The sequence below is a fragment of the Galeopterus variegatus genome, unplaced genomic scaffold, assembly GCF_000696425.1.
Source record: "Galeopterus variegatus unplaced genomic scaffold, G_variegatus-3.0.2 Scaffold129, whole genome shotgun sequence".
NCBI classification, from domain to species: domain Eukaryota; kingdom Metazoa; phylum Chordata; class Mammalia; order Dermoptera; family Cynocephalidae; genus Galeopterus; species Galeopterus variegatus.
The window spans coordinates 975,658-997,563 of NW_007726240.1; the positions used below are offsets into that span (position 1 = coordinate 975,658).

General features: G+C 36.9%; 1 protein-coding gene and 1 pseudogene across 1 annotated transcript in view; one reads left to right on the forward strand and one right to left on the reverse strand.

Moving 5' to 3' along the window:
* Positions 1-16,662, reverse strand: part of LOC103603981 — a 40,824-nt gene extending 24,162 nt beyond the window's left edge. The window contains exons 1-7 of the mRNA XM_008588568.1: positions 16,642-16,662; positions 15,989-16,506; positions 9,457-9,546; positions 7,714-7,844; positions 4,570-4,678; positions 3,757-3,895; positions 1,085-1,255 (exon numbers count right to left, since the gene is read on the reverse strand). Of these exons, the coding sequence (XP_008586790.1) occupies positions 1,085-1,255; positions 3,757-3,895; positions 4,570-4,678; positions 7,714-7,844; positions 9,457-9,546; positions 15,989-16,506; positions 16,642-16,662 (1,179 nt within the window). The remainder of the gene's footprint in view (positions 1-1,084; positions 1,256-3,756; positions 3,896-4,569; positions 4,679-7,713; positions 7,845-9,456; positions 9,547-15,988; positions 16,507-16,641) is intronic.
* A 1,225-nt stretch (positions 16,663-17,887) lies between these two features.
* On the forward strand, positions 17,888-18,866 carry LOC103603990 (annotated as a pseudogene).
* The last annotated feature ends 3,040 nt before the right edge of the window (positions 18,867-21,906 follow it).

A 21,906-nucleotide genomic window follows, 5' to 3' on the forward strand; every position in this document is an offset into this window, starting at 1 on the left:
AATTACGACATGGAAAAAGGTTTTGTCACAGACCTGGCTTGGGGCAATTGTTTCTTTTATAAGTCTCGACAAATACTATGCAGACCAGCTCTGTCCAACAGAACATTCTTCAATGACGGAAATGTTCCATATCTTTGCTGTTCAAGGCAGTAGCCATTAGACACATGTAGCTACTGAGCACTTGAAATGTGACTAATGAAACTGAGCAACTAAAGTTTTAGTTTTACTCAATTTTGAGTAACTGAGATTTAAATAGTGGAATGTTGCTAGTGGCTAGTGGCTACTGCACTGGACAGTGAAGATCCAGACCACCTTGGCTCCCAGCCTCTTCTTACCCCAAGCTTTCCTTGTCTGCATTCCAGCCACGCTGGCCCACTTTCATCTCCTAAGATGTGCTCACTCTTGCCCCTTTGCACTTGTGCTCTCCTCTTCATGGGATGTATTTCCTTTCTTGACTCCCCAACTTCCTCATCTGGTTAATTACTACTTTTCCTTCACTACCTAAAATGATCTTGTCCATCTATTTGCTCACTTGTTTATGGTTAATTTTTCTGTCTCTCCACCACCACTGCCCCAACCTGCTCAACTCTGGAGAAAGAACACAAGTGCCACTTGAGCAAGAACCCTGCCACCTTGCCCATCACTGCATTCCCAGCATCTAGACAGAATGCTACTTAGCTGTCAGTGAGCATTCAGCTACTATCTAATGGACGAAAGCCTTCTCACAATTTTCATTGTCATCTCTCCCAATTTCTCTCTATAGACCATTCTTGCTACTGCAATTTAGTCCCACATTTCCAAAAGCCCCATAAGCATTTCTACTTAAACACCTCACTGTCTACACATTAAATAATGTTATCTCCTCTCTGTTAACAGATTAACCTTCAGAAAGCTGAGCTGTACTTATGTCATACAACTCCAAACAAAGAAACCTTCAAAGATATTCAAGAGAAAAATCAATTTTAAGGAAACAGTGAACACACTGTACATATTGCAAGGTTCTTAGGGTCTTTGTATACCAATATAAAAAGAAAGCAAATACAAATGTTTCTGTAAAGATGTGAAGTGAGAAAGTCAAACTTACTACAAGTTCAAAAATGTCCATGAAGACAGAATGCCCCTTAGGTGTTTTCTCATTCAGACTGGCAGGAGACCAGATCCAATAGAAGTAAGTGCCATCTGAAGAAAGGTGCACGGTGCTCATGGTGCTGCCAACAGGGAGGTGATTGGCTGGCATTGGCACCATCTGGCACACCTGCACATGAAAGGGAGGAAGTCTTCATTAGAGCACCACATATATTTTGATCAATCCTATCAGCTCATCCTTAATGCTATTAAGTCCAAGATGCGAACACAATAGGCTTCCTGACCAAAATAGAACTATATTTATCTCTAAGATTAATGTACAAAGATTACATAGTAAAAATATAAAAGTTTGTACAATGGTAGTAAAATAAATATGAATAGCCATGCAACAAATGAAAAGATTCTTGAGATAAATTCAAATTACATTCTAATAGGAAAGTATTTACTAAACACTTTGAATCTGCTATGCATGTGTGTTTTATCAAATACTTATAAAAAACAAAGTTTTAGAGAAATAGTACTTTCTGAAATTTCCTTAGTAAATGAATTTAAGACCATCAATTATATTCAAAAGATAGGAACTATGTCTTATTCATCTTCATATGCCCAGCACCTAATTCACAGCCTAACTCGATGTCATTTAATAAATATGGAAGGAAGAAAAAAAGAGATGGCAGTAGGAAGACAAGAGGGAAAGCAGAGAAGAGGGAGAAGGGGAAGGGACAAATGAAGTAAGAAAAAAAAAATGAAGGCCCATAACAGATCATAACTTAGCACATGAAGGCTTATTGAAATTCACCGAGTCCATAAGGAGGAAAAGATAAACACCAATTCTCTATATCGGACATGAAAGCACGTGTTTCTAATACTAAACATCCTTCAGCTTCAGCAGAATAAATAAACTTTGCATTTCACATTAAATGTGTAGTACATGCTAATTTTCATTGCCAGAGGTAAGTACTTAAAATGCGGGAAAATGAGAACCAAGAAAACTGCTGACTAGGTTTTTAAAAAAATCCAAGAATAGAAGAGCTGAAAAACCCCAAATAAAAATAATCAGAGAAGGTCAGATGCCTTCAGGAAACAGTAAGAACGATTTTCAGTTACTCCATATCTTTGAGTGGGTCACTAGTTTTCCTAAGGCTACTTTTGACTTCTCAGCTTCATTTCATATGAACTTTTTTCCAGACTTGTTTTGTCTACCTCAAAAGTAAAAACTCAGTTAACTGTTATAACTGCACTTTGAACTTGTAGTGCCAGGAAGTCCAGAAAGTTGACAATTACTTATTGGCCTACACTACCTCTAAATTGCTCCCAATGCACATATCTAGTTAGTGACCTGCAGCATTGCTCTCTTGGACACTGTCAAAGTTTTTTGCAGCAATACAGAGGAAACTAGCATTACTTCAGATGTAAACCATATTCTGAGATTTAACATCTGTTTAACTCCTAGGCTTATAACTTCTATTTCAAATACTATGAGACATTCTCATCTGTCTGCAATTAATGACAAGAAATTATGTCAATCGGGTATCTATTTGTTAATTTGTTCATTTTATTCATCAAACAATTACTGAGTACTGACTATGTGCTCTGGAGATGACAATGGCAAACAAGGAAAGGCACAGTTGAGTGACAGGAAAAGCACAGTTCTGTTCTCCAGGAAAGGCACAGTTGAGTGACAGACAAAAAGAGATGAAACATTCCACTTAATTCTTGGATGTGACTACTTTCAGGGTACTTACTCTACAGATGGTAACTCTAACTGTTCAATTCAACTCTGGTTGAAGGGCAGAAACTTGAAGTGTAAAGATCGCAAACTCTAGAGCTGAGAACCATGGGTTCAAGTTCTGGTGCTGCTATTTCTGGCTGTGTGGCCTTCGGCAAGTTACTTAACCTCTCTGAGCCGCATTCCTTCATTCAGCAATAAACACTGAGTGCTTACAAGGTGTCTAGCCTCAGTTGCCTTATCTGTAAGATGAACCTATTATACTTACACCAGGTAGGGAGAGGACGTGTATGCAAATTGCCTAGGCCAGAGCCTGACACAAAGAAAGATATTGATAAATGTTATTTACTACCCAATGGTTATTATCATCAATCAAAGGTCAGGCACTGTGTTATGTTCTAGGGATATAAAGATGAGTAAGACAGGGTCTGGACCTAAAGGTGTGCATGGGGCAGGGAATTCCAGAATAAAGTAGCAAGCGCCCTGATAGAGTGCTTAAGAGAGCACTAAAGATGAGCTCTTAATCTAACACACAATGATTTTATTCTAAACTCATTTCAAAGTCCCCTTTCCCACAGAAAGGCTGTTCAGAACAAATTGAGTAGGAAAATGATGCTTTCCCAGAATAGATCTGGTAAAACAAACAAACAAACAAACAAACAAAAACCAGCTAGTATTTATACCATCTTTGACTGTCTAGAATTTTTTTTAATCATAAAAGTTTGTTGTTGGTCTTAGAAACTTAGAGAGCATTCACTCAGATCATGTGGGAAAACTCTAAGACATTAAAGAAAAAACAGAATGCCCAAACTTTAACAATTAAAAGGATGCCACTCTGTGAGGAAAATATATCAACTGTATTATGATTATTTCTGATGATGTCAGGAACTTCCTTTACTATCTCCAAAATATGAAAGACAGTGCCTTGGTTTTTTGTTTACCTGAAGGGTGTTCTGGTCAATGGCCTGGAAAAGGGAGTGAGGTTTATTATCAAAAGATACAGGCCGATGGAGAAGACAGCCACTGCCAAAAGCCACCCATCCTGGCTCCAGCTCCTCATTCCGGCAGTACACAAAACCTCTATGGAAGAAAAAAGGTACAAAGGCTAAATCACTGGGCTGTGTCAGAAACCCCACAATGAGCTACAGCAAACACAAATAACATTTTCCACCTAATTTTAAAAAATGACTAAGTATGTAAACATCTGAAGGGGAGTGAATATATTACATTAACTTTGGGACTGACAAACTATGGCAAATATTAATTTTCCACAATGAGTTAGAGAGGAGAAAAAGTTGGGGAAAAGTTCTAACTAAATATATATGTTGCTCTCAAACCGTGGGTTATTTTAGCAGCAACTCATTGATCTTATATCCCAACTGAAAATCACTGCTAAGCCAATGACAAATCCAAGTGCAAAAAGACTTAACCAGAAAAATGTTCCTTTACCAACACAGAGAAGTCACTTATATTGTTACAGAAATCCTGGTCATAGAGGAATTTCTCACTGGAAACAATGATTTTAGGGCTACTAAACTCTTCAGAATCAAAACAAAGCTAAAATGCATTAACAGAACAAGGTGGGAAGAGGTGGCAATAGGAGAAGACTGGACTCACTGGAATTAGTTGTGACTGGTTATTTAGTTACTAGTCTACAGGGAGTCAGGATACACCCTTAAAGTCTTCTTCACAGAGATTTATGTAAGGAGGAAGATGTTCCAGCCAAATCATTTGGCAAGTTCCATGGAACTGACCTGAGAGTACCATGTAATCCAGATCCCAATTTGCTTACTCCTCTTCCAACTGAGTTAGTAGTATACAGGTAAAGACCGTCTGCCGTGAGACAGCGTCCCAAGTCAGCATCTGAAATTGTTTTTTCACAGGTAAATTATATATATGCTTTTTCTTTTTCTTTCTTTTTTTTTTTTGTCTTTTTTCATGTCCGGCAACGGATCGCAACCCTCAGTGTCGCGCCTGTACCGGACCGGGACCGGCAACGGGATCGCAACCCTCCGTGTTGCGCCGCACCTCATTCAGCCAGTGAGTGGGAACCGGTCTGTATGTGGGATCCGAACCCTCGGCAGGAGCGCACGGCCGCGCTCCCAAGCGGCGCACTGCAGCAGTGCGCCACCGGGCCAGCCCTCTATATGCTTTTTCTAATGAAATTATAAACACGTTTTTTCTAATGAAAAAGCCATAAGGAGGTTGAGTGAAAGATAATTTCCCACTCCTAAAATAAGTGCTTCAATGTGATTTCCAGGGAAGATGGCTTGAACCCCTAAATCAAACATCCAAAATACATGTGGGACCAGGGACCAAGATCAGGGAAAGAGGTCAGAGAGTTATTAGCAGGAGAACCTTGCTCAGCCTGCTAAATGTTTTTTTTTCTTTCTCTTTTTGACAAGCAGAAGTACTGAGTCAAGTTTAAATATTCTTAATTCGAATCTGAAATGACTAAGGGTACAACACTTTTACTAATGATTGCATAGAAAGAAAGGTGTGAGTCTTTCTCTTTTTGACAAGCAGAAGTACTGAGTCAAGTTTAAATATTCTTAATTCAAATCTGAAATGACTAAGGGTACAACACTTTTACTAATGATTGCATAGAAAGAAAGGTGTGAGCGCTTTAAAATCTTGGGCACTTGTTAGGTGACCTTGGACCTCTATGAACTTCAGTTTCTTCATCTGTGAGATGAGGATAATAATATGTATCTTAAAGGTTACTGTGATGGCTAAATGAGATAATACAGGTAATATACCTACATTGCTCTCTGGTACAAAGTCAATGTTCCATAAATGGCAAATGAAATTATGTTGATATACTAATGGTATACATTGAATTAAAATTTGTTTCTGTAGATCTTCCATTCAGAGACTAATTTTTGTATCTGGAAGGACATAGCACACAAGTATAATATCTCTTCTACTTAAAAACAGCAATTATGTTTCCCCTTAGTAATGTCTTCCCCGATCTAAAATAAAGTTTCTCCCTACATGGTAGCAAATGGTTTACTAACTTATATTCCAAAGAATTTGCTTGAAAATAGAGCTCATGGATAAAACTTTCAGTGTTTATTTTCATAATCATTCCACTCACTATTTTTAAATGGAGTTTGTCCACCTGAAGCATACAGTATTAGTTGGAGGAAACTCAATGTCACACCACTCAAATTAATACTGAGCAAGCTGTTACTTTATAATTCAGTCTATTAATCTGAGACAACTGGGACCTGTACCTATTTGTTCCTCAAAAAATTGGTTAAAATATTAACTCCACATCTTAAACATGTTGTTTAACTTAAAATTTATAAATTACATTTACTGACCAATCTTTAGATTAAGGCCCATGGCCTTTTGAGTCTGAGTCTGACAAGGGGTCGAGTGGAGGAGACAGACTAAAGAAGTTTAGCAGGAGCTGCTTCTTGCTGGAGCTAAGTGATGACTACAGTATCATCTTAACTTCAATCAGTGCTGAATGTTTCCACATTAAAAGTTAAAGGAAACTATTCTAAAAATTATTTTAAGAAAAACATTCTCTACCTAGAAACAAAACCAAAGGTACAAGAGAGTGAAAAGCAAACAGATCAGCTTAATACCATCACCCTCAGTGAGAAACTACCCCAAGGGAGATAGCAAATGGAATAAAGGGAGAAAATAAAGAAAGGGGTTTTAGTTCTGTATGAAGATGTAAGTTCGAGCCTACAGTGTCTGAGGACTTCTTGGGTACTGCTGACTTTTTGCTTCTCCAGCTGACTCTGGTTGAGCGAGTGAAGGTAATAACTCATATGCAGAAGCCTCACCACTTCCTCTCAGCACTGTTGCGTGACTATCTAGAACTGGTGGACTGTGAAAAGGCACAGACCCTGGGCTGAGAGGTGCAAGGTGGCCTGTGGCTTAGATTGAGCTCACACCCTTAGGGTTGCTCAGGAGGCTGCCCCATTGGGGGTGGAAAATGAGGGGGTGGGCAGAATAGGCCCTACATCCCACAACAAAATGAACACCAGTTACTTTGAGACTCATTTTGTTAGGTCTTTCTAAAACATTTGATTTTCAATGAAAACAATTTCCTGGAGTTTTTTCCATTCCTGTTTCATCAGTTACGTAATATTTAATGATATAATCACAATAACAAGTACCAATTACAGTAACAAACTGGTTGGTGAGCAAGGCTGATTCTAAGCAAGACTGAAACTCTGCTGGAGGGAGCAGTGGTGCACACACATGTCTAGAAGGGCCAACTGGCTCCATGGGTTGGTGGTCCTCAGCACTGGTCTGTACATTTTACTGAGTGAATAGAGAGGCCTGATTCATCTGGCAAGTCAGTTAAGTGGAGATCAAGTAAGAGAGCTTCTGCCATTTTTGCTGAGATAATATAATAAACTGACATGAAATACTGTGAAACTGCGTAAAAACATTTTAATTCAGCCTACTTTCTTTAAAGGAGATACTTAACAATTCATGCTCCCTTGATCCTTCTCATTTTTTGCTTTTAGAACAGGAGTGTTCATTAACACACATTATAAATTACTAAAAGAAATAGTATCAAGAAGCAAGATCTTATACCTTATTAGTAGACAAAAAAATTCAACTTCAGGCTACCATGCCCAAACCTAAATACCCAGGAACCAATTTCAGTAATTCAGTACATCCCTCTTTGGCAGGAGTGCATGGATGATACTTTTCCTTGTGATAGTAAAACCTATCCATTTTCTTACCTCACCAAGTATCAGCTTTTATGCTTTTACTGATAAAGCAGACAATGAGTACACTGTATAGGAATCTTAAGCTCTTAATGAAAAGGAACACACAGAGTTGTATCTAAATCATTTGACACGATGATCTAAAACCATTCTTTTTATATCTTAATATCAATCACATGACAAAAATCCTTACATTACCTTTATTTTCAGAACTGGAGCCAGTGTTGCTATCGGGTGCAGGCAACATGTCTTCATACCCCCATGATACTATGTGTTTGCCCCCAAGCAAACAGGAGGGGGATCCAGGCCCCCCTTCCAAAAGCAACAGCCTATGAGGCAGAGAAGGAGAATCGCAAAGACACTGAGACTATTCATTTCAGCAAGAAGACAAAAGTCTACCTACCACCACAAAGAGCAGAAACTAAAATAGCTTTACACAAATATTACACATCTGTAAAGATATTCACAATATATTTTTAAGTGAAAAAAATTACAAAGGAATGTTTATAATAGAAATATTATAATAAAATTATATCTGTATGTAAAATGTATTATTTTATATATACATGTGTATGTGTGTGTGAGAGAGTGAGACAGAGACAAAGAAAGAGACAGAGAGGGGTATGAATTAGGAAGCACATATACCAAAATTTAGGAGTGGTTGTCTTTGGGTAATGAGATTATGAATGATTTTTACTTTCTTCTTTATCCCTTAATATATCATCATCTCAAAATTTACAATAAGAATTCATTACAAGCTATTGCATATTTTTTGAAGACACAAAAATAAAAACAATGAAAACAACATGCTCTTGGAACACTTACAAAGAAGAAAAGAGAAGACAAACAAAATTCTTACTTAAGAAGGAAAATATGATTCTTATTTAAAAATATGAATCACTCATTGATAAGAGTTTAGAAATCTACTCATTAAAAGAGCTTTTATGCACAAATCTGCCCTGTTTGGAAGGAGGATAAGGATCCAAAGTGATAGCTTACCTATACAGTACATCAGCTACAGGCAGGGACCCTAGATCAGTCTGTTTCTGTAATAGATGGACTGTATGGACAAAAGTTTTCAATGATCCCCTAAAAATAAAAGGAACAGAAAATCATCAAAATTGAGAGTCAAATAATATGACATTAATATTAATTTTATTAACCACATGGGAAGGTTCCAAAATGTGTCTACTTGCTTCTGCCAATCAGAAGATGTGTTGTGCAAAATATACTTGATTCTTACCTATTACCATTGGCTCATACTATGAGAGTGGCACCATGCCAATTATGAAGACATTCTCCTTGAATTTGAAAAAGGGAACAGTTTTCCCCTAACACAAAAGTTCAAAACATAAAGCTCAAGCACAAAGAACTTGTGGCTATTATGCTTGGATACTGTTCTCATCACCAAGTCACCCTCTAGTCTAAAGGAGAGATTTTACAGGAAGAGGTTATACTTAAAGTCTCACAGTAATTTCAGGCCTGATTTTCTAATATCTTTCTTAAGTTCACCCATTTTGTATAACATCTCCCGTAATAACTTCGTATAGCATACATTATACGAAGTTATACGAGAAGCACATATACCAAAATTTAGGAGTGGTTGTCTTTGGGTAATGAGATTATGAATGATTTTTACTTTCTTCTTTATCCCTTAATATATCATCATCTCAAAATTTACAATAAGAATTCATTACAAGCTATTGCATATTTTTTGAAGACACAAAAATAAAAACAATGAAAACAACATGCTCTTGGAACACTTACAAAGAAGAAAAGAGAAGACAAACAAAATTCTTACTTAAGAAGGAAAATATGATTCTTATTTAAAAATATGAATCACTCATTGATAAGAGTTTAGAAATCTACTCATTAAAAGAGCTTTTATGCACAAATCTGCCCTGTTTGGAAGGAGGATAAGGATCCAAAGTGATAGCTTACCTATACAGTACATCAGCTACAGGCAGGGACCCTAGATCAGTCTGTTTCTGTAATAGATGGACTGTATGGACAAAAGTTTTCAATGATCCCCTAAAAATAAAAGGAAAAGAAAATCATCAAAATTGAGAGTCAAATAATATGACATTAATATTAATTTTATTAACCACATGGGAAGGTTCCAAAATGTGTCTACTTGCTTCTGCCAATCAGAAGATGTGTTGTGCAAAATATACTTGATTCTTACCTATTACCATTGGCTCATACAACAAATTACTATGGGAGTGGCACCATGCCAATTATGAAGACATTCTCCTTGAATTTGAAAAAGGGAACAGTTTTCCCCTAACACAAAAGTTCAAAACATAAAGCTCAAGCACAAAGAACTTGTGGCTATTATGCTTGGATACTGTTCTCATCACCAAGTCACCCTCTAGTCTAAAGGAGAGATTTTACAGGAAGAGGTTATACTTAAAGTCTCACAGTAATTTCAGGCCTGATTTTCTAATATCTTTCTTAAGTTCACCCATTTTGTATAACATCTCCCTGAACCCCATTATATTAAATATGACTAAAAAGGAAGATACGCTCAAATAATTAATACTTTGTGTTCAGAGGTATTCTAACTGTTGTGAAGCATATAATTGTAATATGTACAGGGCTCACCATGACCCAGTTCCTTTTGGACCCAAAGCTTGAGTCTCTGGGAAGTCTGTAATACGGTCAGCAGATCTAAAAGAAGCTGCTTTTAAAATGTGCAAGACTTACCTGGCCACATCCCAAGTATAAATCACCACAAGAACACTTCCTGAACTAAATGATCACTTGTATCAGATGGGCTGACTTCACCTGGCTGTCTTATTCTCTTAGCCAAGGCTTTAAGTGCTAGGTATCACATGCCTAAACCCCAAAAGAAATGGAATATCTAATGCTAGACCGAGTAGGCCTAGAGTCCTCCTCCTAATTGCCTCTTTCACTCTCTCTAGTGTTCAAAGAACAAAAACCAAAGAACAGTATAAGGCGGGGAGGCAGCAGATAGAGTATAAAAGCACAGTTGAGAGTCAGGACACACAGGCTCTGAAACCTGGCTCTGCCACTCACCTGCTACACAATCTCAGTCCTGTCACCTAACTCCTATGGATTTTTGCTTTTCCATCTGTCCAACAGGGATACTTCCCTGGGGAAGTGTGAGGTTCAAAAAGGGGCAAAAGCTTTAACGTTTGGGAAGGTGAGAACTATTAACTGACTATAAGGAATTATTACCTGCCAGACTCAATTAGATCTTAAGAGTAAAATATAAATTCCTTCCATGGCTCACAAGCCCCTATATGATCTGGGCCCTGCCAACCTCATCTCCTGCCCCTATCCATGTACCATTAGGTTCCAGCTTTCCTGTCTGCTTTGTTGTCCCTCAGATACCCCAAGCATAGGAAGAGCATCAGAGTTTTGCCCCTTGCTCCTTCTCTTGTGTGGAACTCTCTGCCGCTGGCTCTTTTGCTTGGCTAGTTCTTCTTCATCATCTGGTTCTCAGTTCAAATGTCACCTCTGCAGTAAGGCCTTCCCTGATATCTCTTGCTAATGCTGCCCCTCCCCCCTCCACTTAGTCATTCTCTATATCAAAATATCCTGGTTTCTTTATAGTGAATATCTCTCTCTGAAATGATCTTTTACATGTATTTGTTGTTTTTTGTCCACCTCTCTCACTCTCATGTAAATTCTGCAATTTTAGGGACCATCTGCCTGCTCATTGTTGTATCTCCACCACCTAGAAGAGTGCCTTGCACATGGTAAGTGAGTAATAAAAGTTTTGCAGAATGAATCACCCTGAGTCTACTCATCTGTAAGCTCTATAAGTTTAGAGACCTTGAATCATCACTATATCCCTAAGACCTAGCAAGGTTCCTGGACATCAGAGATGTTTAGTAAATGTTAGTTGGCTGAATGAATAAACATCATCATAATATTTTGGAAGAGTCATTTTGTCTTTGAGAGCATCAATCTCAAAAGTTCAATAATATGCCCCTAAAAACTTCATTAAAGCAAATGACCTAACACTGAAAAGTATGTGCCTTCAGAGGTAAATAAAGTCCAGAACAAGGTGATAATATTAGCAATAGAATATAAGAACCATCTTTTAAAAAACCCAAGAAGAAAAAAAATAAAAACATCCACTTCACCAAGATGGGTTCAGATCCCCTTACCAGCTAGCCGCCCCATCTCCTCACTCCCTCCCCACCCCAAACATCCATTTCAACATTTCTGCTGAATGGAATTTAGAATCTCAAGTACAGAAAGCAATTTAATTAACTATCTGTGGTATAAACTGAATTTGGGTACATAATTGAAAAGTGAGGTTTATGATTCAATGTTTAATAACTTAAACTGTTTGAAACTAAAGAGTTGACAATTATTACTAACCTCTTAAATCTTTCTAAAGATATACTTATCTAAAAGAAAATTTTCTCAAAATGGGATTTTTACATTGATAACAAATCTTTTAGGGCTCAAAATTGTCTTCTGCATATACAGAAAATAAATCAATCCAACATAAAGCCTTTACAGGGAAACGTATTTCAGTGCCACCCAATAAAGTCTCCAGAATTAAGCACATGTCAGGATTTCCACAATCATCTACAGTCTTCAGGGATCTAAAACTAGGCTATGACAGTTTGCTCAGGGCAAAGAAATTGACAATAAATACTAATGCAATTTTGACTTAAAAATAACTTTAGAGTCAATCATTTGAAGGTCGACTTGGAAACCATAAAGTGAGAAACAGGGGAAGAAACCTTATAGCTAAGAACTTCATAATCATCCAAAATTTTGACTTAAAAATAACTTTAGAGTCAATCATTTGAAGGTCGACTTTGAAACCATAAAGTGAGAAACAGGGGAAGAAACCTTATAGCTAAGAACTTCATAATCATCCANTATGAGAGTGGCACCATGCCAATTATGAAGACATTCTCCTTGAATTTGAAAAAGGGAACAGTTTTCCCCTAACACAAAAGTTCAAAACATAAAGCTCAAGCACAAAGAACTTGTGGCTATTATGCTTGGATACTGTTCTCATCACCAAGTCACCCTCTAGTCTAAAGGAGAGATTTTACAGGAAGAGGTTATACTTAAAGTCTCACAGTAATTTCAGGCCTGATTTTCTAATATCTTTCTTAAGTTCACCCATTTTGTATAACATCTCCCTGAACCCCATTATATTAAATATGACTAAAAAGGAAGATACGCTCAAATAATTAATACTTTGTGTTCAGAGGTATTCTAACTGTTGTGAAGCATATAATTGTAATATGTACAGGGCTCACCATGACCCAGTTCCTTTTGGACCCAAAGCTTGAGTCTCTGGGAAGTCTGTAATACGGTCAGCAGATCTAAAAGAAGCTGCTTTTAAAATGTGCAAGACTTACCTGGCCACATCCCAAGTATAAATCACCACAAGAACACTTCCTGAACTAAATGATCACTTGTATCAGATGGGCTGACTTCACCTGGCTGTCTTATTCTCTTAGCCAAGGCTTTAAGTGCTAGGTATCACATGCCTAAACCCCAAAAGAAATGGAATATCTAATGCTAGACCGAGTAGGCCTAGAGTCCTCCTCCTAATTGCCTCTTTCACTCTCTCTAGTGTTCAAAGAACAAAAACCAAAGAACAGTATAAGGCGGGGAGGCAGCAGATAGAGTATAAAAGCACAGTTGAGAGTCAGGACACACAGGCTCTGAAACCTGGCTCTGCCACTCACCTGCTACACAATCTCAGTCCTGTCACCTAACTCCTATGGATTTTTGCTTTTCCATCTGTCCAACAGGGATACTTCCCTGGGGAAGTGTGAGGTTCAAAAAGGGGCAAAAGCTTTAACGTTTGGGAAGGTGAGAACTATTAACTGACTATAAGGAATTATTACCTGCCAGACTCAATTAGATCTTAAGAGTAAAATATAAATTCCTTCCATGGCTCACAAGCCCCTATATGATCTGGGCCCTGCCAACCTCATCTCCTGCCCCTATCCATGTACCATTAGGTTCCAGCTTTCCTGTCTGCTTTGTTGTCCCTCAGATACCCCAAGCATAGGAAGAGCATCAGAGTTTTGCCCCTTGCTCCTTCTCTTGTGTGGAACTCTCTGCCGCTGGCTCTTTTGCTTGGCTAGTTCTTCTTCATCATCTGGTTCTCAGTTCAAATGTCACCTCTGCAGTAAGGCCTTCCCTGATATCTCTTGCTAATGCTGCCCCTCCCCCCTCCACTTAGTCATTCTCTATATCAAAATATCCTGGTTTCTTTATAGTGAATATCTCTCTCTGAAATGATCTTTTACATGTATTTGTTGTTTTTTGTCCACCTCTCTCACTCTCATGTAAATTCTGCAATTTTAGGGACCATCTGCCTGCTCATTGTTGTATCTCCACCACCTAGAAGAGTGCCTTGCACATGGTAAGTGAGTAATAAAAGTTTTGCAGAATGAATCACCCTGAGTCTACTCATCTGTAAGCTCTATAAGTTTAGAGACCTTGAATCATCACTATATCCCTAAGACCTAGCAAGGTTCCTGGACATCAGAGATGTTTAGTAAATGTTAGTTGGCTGAATGAATAAACATCATCATAATATTTTGGAAGAGTCATTTTGTCTTTGAGAGCATCAATCTCAAAAGTTCAATAATATGCCCCTAAAAACTTCATTAAAGCAAATGACCTAACACTGAAAAGTATGTGCCTTCAGAGGTAAATAAAGTCCAGAACAAGGTGATAATATTAGCAATAGAATATAAGAACCATCTTTTAAAAAACCCAAGAAGAAAAAAAATAAAAACATCCACTTCACCAAGATGGGTTCAGATCCCCTTACCAGCTAGCCGCCCCATCTCCTCACTCCCTCCCCACCCCAAACATCCATTTCAACATTTCTGCTGAATGGAATTTAGAATCTCAAGTACAGAAAGCAATTTAATTAACTATCTGTGGTATAAACTGAATTTGGGTACATAATTGAAAAGTGAGGTTTATGATTCAATGTTTAATAACTTAAACTGTTTGAAACTAAAGAGTTGACAATTATTACTAACCTCTTAAATCTTTCTAAAGATATACTTATCTAAAAGAAAATTTTCTCAAAATGGGATTTTTACATTGATAACAAATCTTTTAGGGCTCAAAATTGTCTTCTGCATATACAGAAAATAAATCAATCCAACATAAAGCCTTTACAGGGAAACGTATTTCAGTGCCACCCAATAAAGTCTCCAGAATTAAGCACATGTCAGGATTTCCACAATCATCTACAGTCTTCAGGGATCTAAAACTAGGCTATGACAGTTTGCTCAGGGCAAAGAAATTGACAATAAATACTAATGCAATTTTGACTTAAAAATAACTTTAGAGTCAATCATTTGAAGGTCGACTTTGAAACCATAAAGTGAGAAACAGGGGAAGAAACCTTATAGCTAAGAACTTCATAATCATCCAAGAACAATTTTCCACATATGCTTGGCTATAAAAAAGGAAGATCCCAACCAAAGAAAAGTTCTGAGGGAGAGGGACAGACTAGTGACACTAATCTATTAGACCATGGTCCTAGTTGGTACTCAAACACTTAGCTTAGAAGAAAGCAAGGGCAGTGAAACTTCTTTCTCACAAATATGTGTCAGTAATTATATGGGTTACTGGGTGGGCAAATGTCTAAATCCTTTCCTGGAAAAGCAATCACAATCACATTTTCTATTGACAGTTAATCAATAACATCAACTTTCATATGAAGGACAGCACATTATTAAATCTAGATATATACTAGGGTCAGCCTCTGGCTCACTTGGGAGATTGTGGTGCTGCTAACACCAAGGCCATGGGTTCGGATCCCTATATAGGGATGGCCGGCTAGCTCACTTGAGAGAGCGTGGTGCTGACAACACCAAGTCAAGGGTAAAGACCCCCTTACCGGTCATCTTTTAAAAAAATAATTAATTAATTAATTAATTAAATCTAGATATATACTAAGAGATCTTTCAATCCAATTGATGAAGGCAAGTATAGGGGTACAAAAATACAATTTGTGATTCAGTCTTATGACTGAGTCCAGATGAGTAAGAACCCATTAACTTGCTGACGTACTCCTTATACTCTTTATAGAGAGGCATGAAAAAAATTAAAAGCTCTACAGATTTTTTGACCATCCTCCCAGGAAAAATACAGACATAACATCCTCTGCTAACAACCTGATGTAAAATATTAACCACTTAAAGGGGTGAAAAGATATGGTGAGTGTTGATTCTCCATTTTAATCTATTTAAGCTGTTATCATGGTATAGCAGAAAGAGAAATCTTGAACTTGGGTTCCAGCTCAGATGCCTGGTGCCAAGTTTTGGTGAAAGCATCTTATGCATTGTCAAGGCTGTGAAATTCAATACTAAAAACAAAGAAGGACTTCTGAATGTTAAGACTTTCATCAAATACACTTGGCATCTTATTCTCTCACCCAATCCAGGTAGCAGTAGTTGCAAGGTCATCACATGATACACTCAATTTTCCTTACCTGGCACATGCCAAAGCCACCAGGGCAGCAGCAGCATTTTCTTTTTGCTTATATGGGATGTGTCGACCTGTGTCGGAAGTCTCCTCTAGCCAAGAGCACAGCAAAGTTTCAATTCCATTGAGACAGTCAGCAGGCTCCTTGGTCAGGCTCAAAGGCTGGCAGTCGCGAAGGCAGTTCAATAGCACCTCAGCAGTTATGTTACAGAGAGAGGGGTCTGTTCTACTCTGGGACTGAATAAGGGGGAAGACCAGCAGGAGCCCCATTCGCGATGTGAAGGGTGCTTGCTCGGGTTGCTGCAACAAGCCCTGGCGTTTGAGCAGGGCCAAAGTTTCTTCATCACCCGAACTTTCCCTTTCATGCTGTTCTTCCAAGGCCAGCTGGCGCTGGGCATTCCACAGTCCTCGCAAGGCATTCAGGCGGTATTCCAGCAGGCGGGCATAGGCATTGCTCTGATTCCCACAGACAGAGCGCAAACGTTCTGCTAATTCTGTCGGGTTCTTTGTCTCGAATGTTAAAATCTAAGAAAAAAGAACAGAGAAGTTGGTATGTATTGCTTTCACCAAAATCACCTACAGAAGCAAATATGTCTAATGGCATCTAAAAATAGTTGACACCAAAATTATTTTAATTGCAACCAAGTAGAAAACATGTACTGTAAAGTACATGTAAAACATGTACTCTTGGGCTGGCCCGGTGGCGCACTGGATAGTGCGCCGCTTGGGAAGCGTGGCGGCGCTCCCGCCTGAGGGTTCGGATCCCACATACAGACCGGTTCCCGCTCACTGGCTGAGCGAGGCGCGGGAGCAACGCCGAGGGTTGCGATTCCGTTGCCGGTCCCCGGTCCGGTACGGGGGCAACACTGAGGGTTGCGATCCGTTGCCGGACACGGAAAAAGACAAAAAGACAAAAAAACAAAACAAAAAAAACATGTACTCTTGCTGATGGAGATATTTTTTCTCTTGGCTTTTCTGCTAATGCGCCTATTAAAATTGGGCTTAGACCTAATTGAATGAACTCGAATCATAAAAAATATATTTAAGTGTGAAAGTTAGAAATTAATTCAAGTAATTTATTTTAGAAAACTGACATATAAATCTTTATTAAATGATCTTGAGTTATAAATGTTAAGTCTCTAATTCTTAATTACCAGGTGAATTGTCAGTGAAAACAGAACAAAGTTTTATCTTTGTTCTGCAAAACCTAATATACCTACCAATAAATAATGAATTATTTATTGTTCTTTAATTTTAGAGCACACTCCATTCTCACTACTGTTAACCCATTATTTCAATTTGTGACACGGTATAGATTTATCCAGTTCATATGTTAAAATGAGGAATCACCACAATTTTCTTGTCAAAACCTAATTATCAGGAGGCCTTCTCTAGATTTTCAGCAGCTAGAGGATAATAAAACCATTAAATCCTCTATCAACAAAGAAAAGACCCAGCTCTCACTATAAAAAAAACAAAACAAAATGAAAAACTGAATTACAATGCAAAGAGTTCATGGATATAAAACTGACTAGGTCAGAATGAACAGACCACTGTAACCAATGAATAAAGGAAGGCATTCTAGGAGCAACCACATTAAAGCAGATTATCAGGCACTAGAGGTGTCTGGTTCTCAGTAGACCAGAAAGTCAGGGTGGGAAGAGACTTGGAATAAAAGTAACAGGACATTGACATTGACATTAAGAAAGGTAATAGTTCAGTCTATTCATCTCAAAAACTGGAAAAATACGTTCTTCTATGTCAAATTTTGCCTTTAAGAACTCTGTTAGCCCAATTAAAATAATAAGAACTCCCAGAGAAATGCAAACACTTTAATTGTCTAACTTATTAACTATATGTGTAACTCAGCACTGAACTGAAAAAAGTTCACAGTTTAGAAACACCAATGTGGAAGCAAAACAGAAGGAGCAAGAAGCTAAAGAAAACAAAACAAGCCGAATTAGGAGCTGCTCGGTTAGCTAAGAAGAAAGAACAAGGAGAAGTTAAACAACAAAAGCATTATTGGCAAAGAAGGAAAAAGCCAAAAAAAAAAAAAAAAAAAAAACCATTAAAAAGGAAAAGCAAAAACTTCGAAACTCATCCAAGAACTGCAATCACTTTTCTGACGAGGCAGATTGAGTTAAAATGACAGAAGTATAAAAACTTTGTGATCAGCTTGAACCAGCAAGTTTACAGAGCTTGAATGAAATACTTGCATAATCTACAAAAGAAGTAGGAAAGACTGCTCTGGAAAAACAGAGAGAAGAAACAAATGAGCAAATTAGAAAAGAGAAAGAAGAAGCTGAGGCTTATATGTGACAAGAACCTAAGAATGCTGAGAAATCAACTAGCGGAGATGGAAATGGCATTAAAAATTAGTCAGAAAATGATCTGCAATTACTAGTTAAAGCCATGAATCTCTTCCCTGCTGGAGCAAATTCTAGATGGGAAGTTATTGCTAATTACATGAACATACATTCTTCTTACAGAGTCAAGAGAACCACCAGAGATATTGTTGGCAAAGCAAAGAGTCTCCAAAAACTTGACCCTCATCAAAAAGGCTTTTGATAAATTTTTAAAAGAACATAAAATGGTGCCTCAAGCAGATAATGAAACACCTTCAGAACAATTTGAAAGTCCATGCACACTTTCACCCCTTGGATAACAGAAGAACAGAAGCTTATGGAACAAGCTTTCAAAACACATGCCTAAAAGATGGGAAAAAATAGCAGAAGCAGTGCCTGGCAGGACAAAGAAAGACTGCATAAAATAAGGAACTTGTCAAGATGGTAAAAGCAATGAAAACTGCTCAAGAGCAAGAACTGAATGCAAGTAGAGCCAAGAAATTACTTAATGACAATTTTTGTTGGGTGTGCATTTTATAATAAAGCCAAAAATAATGTAAAAACAAGCAAACAAAACTACAAATTTCAATTCAAAAGATTAGCTATAAGTACTCATTTAACTGATATAAAAAATGTTTATAGTTAAAAAAAAAAAACACTTCAAAAGTCAGTGCCAGCCTATCATACCACAAATAACATCCAAATGCCATAAAATTTCAAACTTAGCAAAGAAACAAACGACTGATAAACACAAGTACTTCAGTGAATCTCAGCGGCATTTTGTTGAGTGAAAGGAGCCAATATCCAAAGGTTACATTCTTTATGATTCCATTTATATGACATTCTGAAAAAAATTAAACTGTAGTGATGTAGAACAGATCAATGGTTGTCAGGGTTCAGGGGTACAGATAAGTTATGACTAAATAGAAATAGTATACACCAAAGTCATCTGCCAAAAAAAGAAATAGTATGAAGTAGTTTTGGGGGGTGAATAAACTGTTCTGTATTCCAATACTGGTGGTGGTTACATGAATCCATAATGTGTGAAAATTAATAGAACTGTATCTCCCCCAAAAAACTCAATTTTACTATATGATAATCTTAAAATTAAATAAAAGGAAAAAATTCCAATCAGGCTAAAGTTGTATTCAACTAGGTATTATTGGGTAAAGCTGTACTGAAAATCAGATTACTAAAAATAAAAACCAAGGGCATTTTTACTTAGTTTTTAATACAACAGGATCAAACAAATGATGATTGATTAAATGTCCTTCATCATTATATTATACAAAACTGTATTTCCCTACCCTTTTGTTTGGATTCGCCAAACACAAATTACCCTTTTTATTATTTTTCAGATGGCAGCAGATAAAATAACTCAAGCTCCTTTAAAAATGATCACATTTCAAGGGTAACCACCTGCCTTGAAGCTATAGTCATATCCAAGGAAGCTAGACTGCCTTTTTCCTTTTTAGTGCCCACCCCCGAAAAAAAACAGTAAACAACCTCCACCATTACAATCAATAAACAAAGATTATTGAGATATTTTTCAATGATGAAAAAATGGCAAAATTTTAAATTTGATCACCTTCCCATTTATGAACATCTAAGCAAGTAAGACATTTTGTAGCATTTTTAAAAAAAGCTTTCTAATATTGATTTTGTGATTTCTTCCACCCAATACAACTCTTTGATATAAAATACATATGTGCTCCACGTACGTTTTTACTTATAGTACACTGATCATCTATTTATGCTATGAAATAACTACTAAAAAATTCAATATAGGCTTTTATTGAACTCAAGAAGCAAAGAACAACTCAGTAACATAAAACCCAGCTTTTTTTCTTATTATCAATCCCCAAACACAACTATTTCTGAAATATATTTCATGGTACATAAAATGATGTGCAGACAGAATCTGTAGCTTAACTCCGAATATTAACTGAAAAAAAACTATGCTGTATACTCTGTAATATTTTTCTGATGATTCTATTTTTACAAATATTTCAGTTATACATTCCACTTGAAATCAAGACAAATATTCTGAAAAGATTTGAGTTTCATATAATTAACCAAACATTGTATAATATATACACTTAAATGAAAATTATGTTTATTGATTTAGCAGTATATAAAGCATACTATGCTTTCAAAATCCATTAGACTACTCAGCATTATCCATTTCAATAGCCCCTTATGAAAATTCAGAACTGTCCACTATGCTGCTGTATTTTAGAATTCTAAAGTTTGAAGGTCATGGCCTAAAATCATTTTTAGATGACATCATACCTTTGAGTTTTAGTAAGTCAGCTATGGAGGCTCTATTCTGGTACTTATGAATATTCAATGATTTGTCTTAGATGCTCATATAAAACCACAACTCTCAGTAACTGCTCTTGACCAAAATGTCATTAGAAACTTAATATTTTTCTCTTTAAAAAAGGGGGAAACTATTTAAGGAAATCGGAAGATCCCTGTCATCCTGAATCAGAAGGGTCACTAACTGTACTTTGGTGATAATGCTGAAGTCACCCCAACTAAGGGAGTAACTTTGAAAGTAACTCACAGCCCTGATGTAATTTTTTTTTTATCATATGTAACACATGTGTTTTTAAGCTGAGACCACAACAGTCATTCTGGAAAGTCTAATAGAAGGTAGACAAAATATTCTTTGCTGGTCAAATCTGGTTTTGAGCACAACTCCAATATTTGATATAGGAAGAGTTATAGAAATTCAGATCATTTTAGCCATTTTCTATCTAGGAAAATACTGGAGAACATACACCAGCCAGCCATGATGTGAAACATGAAATGCCAACCTGCATTTCAAGTAAATGTGGGAGTAAGGATGAGCATATAGAGGCTTTTGAAGGGGCAGAGAATACCTATATACATATAAGAACATTAACTAGACTAATCATCAGCAGGAAAGTCAGGACCCAAGGATTTGAGCATGACCTACTATAATCCCCTAGATGTAAATATCAATTCCATCTACTTTGCTGTTCAAAATAGCCAGAGATAATTCTCTGAAAGTGTCAAGAAACTAAAATCACCTTTTCTTATATTAGAACATATTTCTGAAAGAAATACAGAGTAATTCTATTTCTAAGAATTTTCCCTAAAGAAATATTCTAGAAATAAGAAATGCACAGAGATATTCACTGCAGGCTTACTTATTATAGTGGAAAAAGTGGAAGCAATCTCAATGTCCAAAGGGAGATGTTTTATTAAGTTATAACATATCATAATGGAATATTATGTAATAAAAAAATCAAAACCACAAGACAATAAAAAGCAGTAGAAAAATCGTATATGCCCTCTAATTAGGAATCTGTAAAACATGCTTGTTTAATGTTGAAATTTAATTAGTATGTGTGGTAATAGAAACATGGATGTTATTTTTTCTCTGTTTAAAAAAAAAACAAAATGAGCCAGTTAGCTCACTTGGTTAGAGCATGGTGCTGATAACACCAAGGTCAGGGATTCAGATCCCCTTACAGGCCAGCCACCAAAAAAAAAAAAAAAAAAAAAAAGAAAAAAAAAAAAAAAAAGGGGGGATAAAATAAAATTGTTT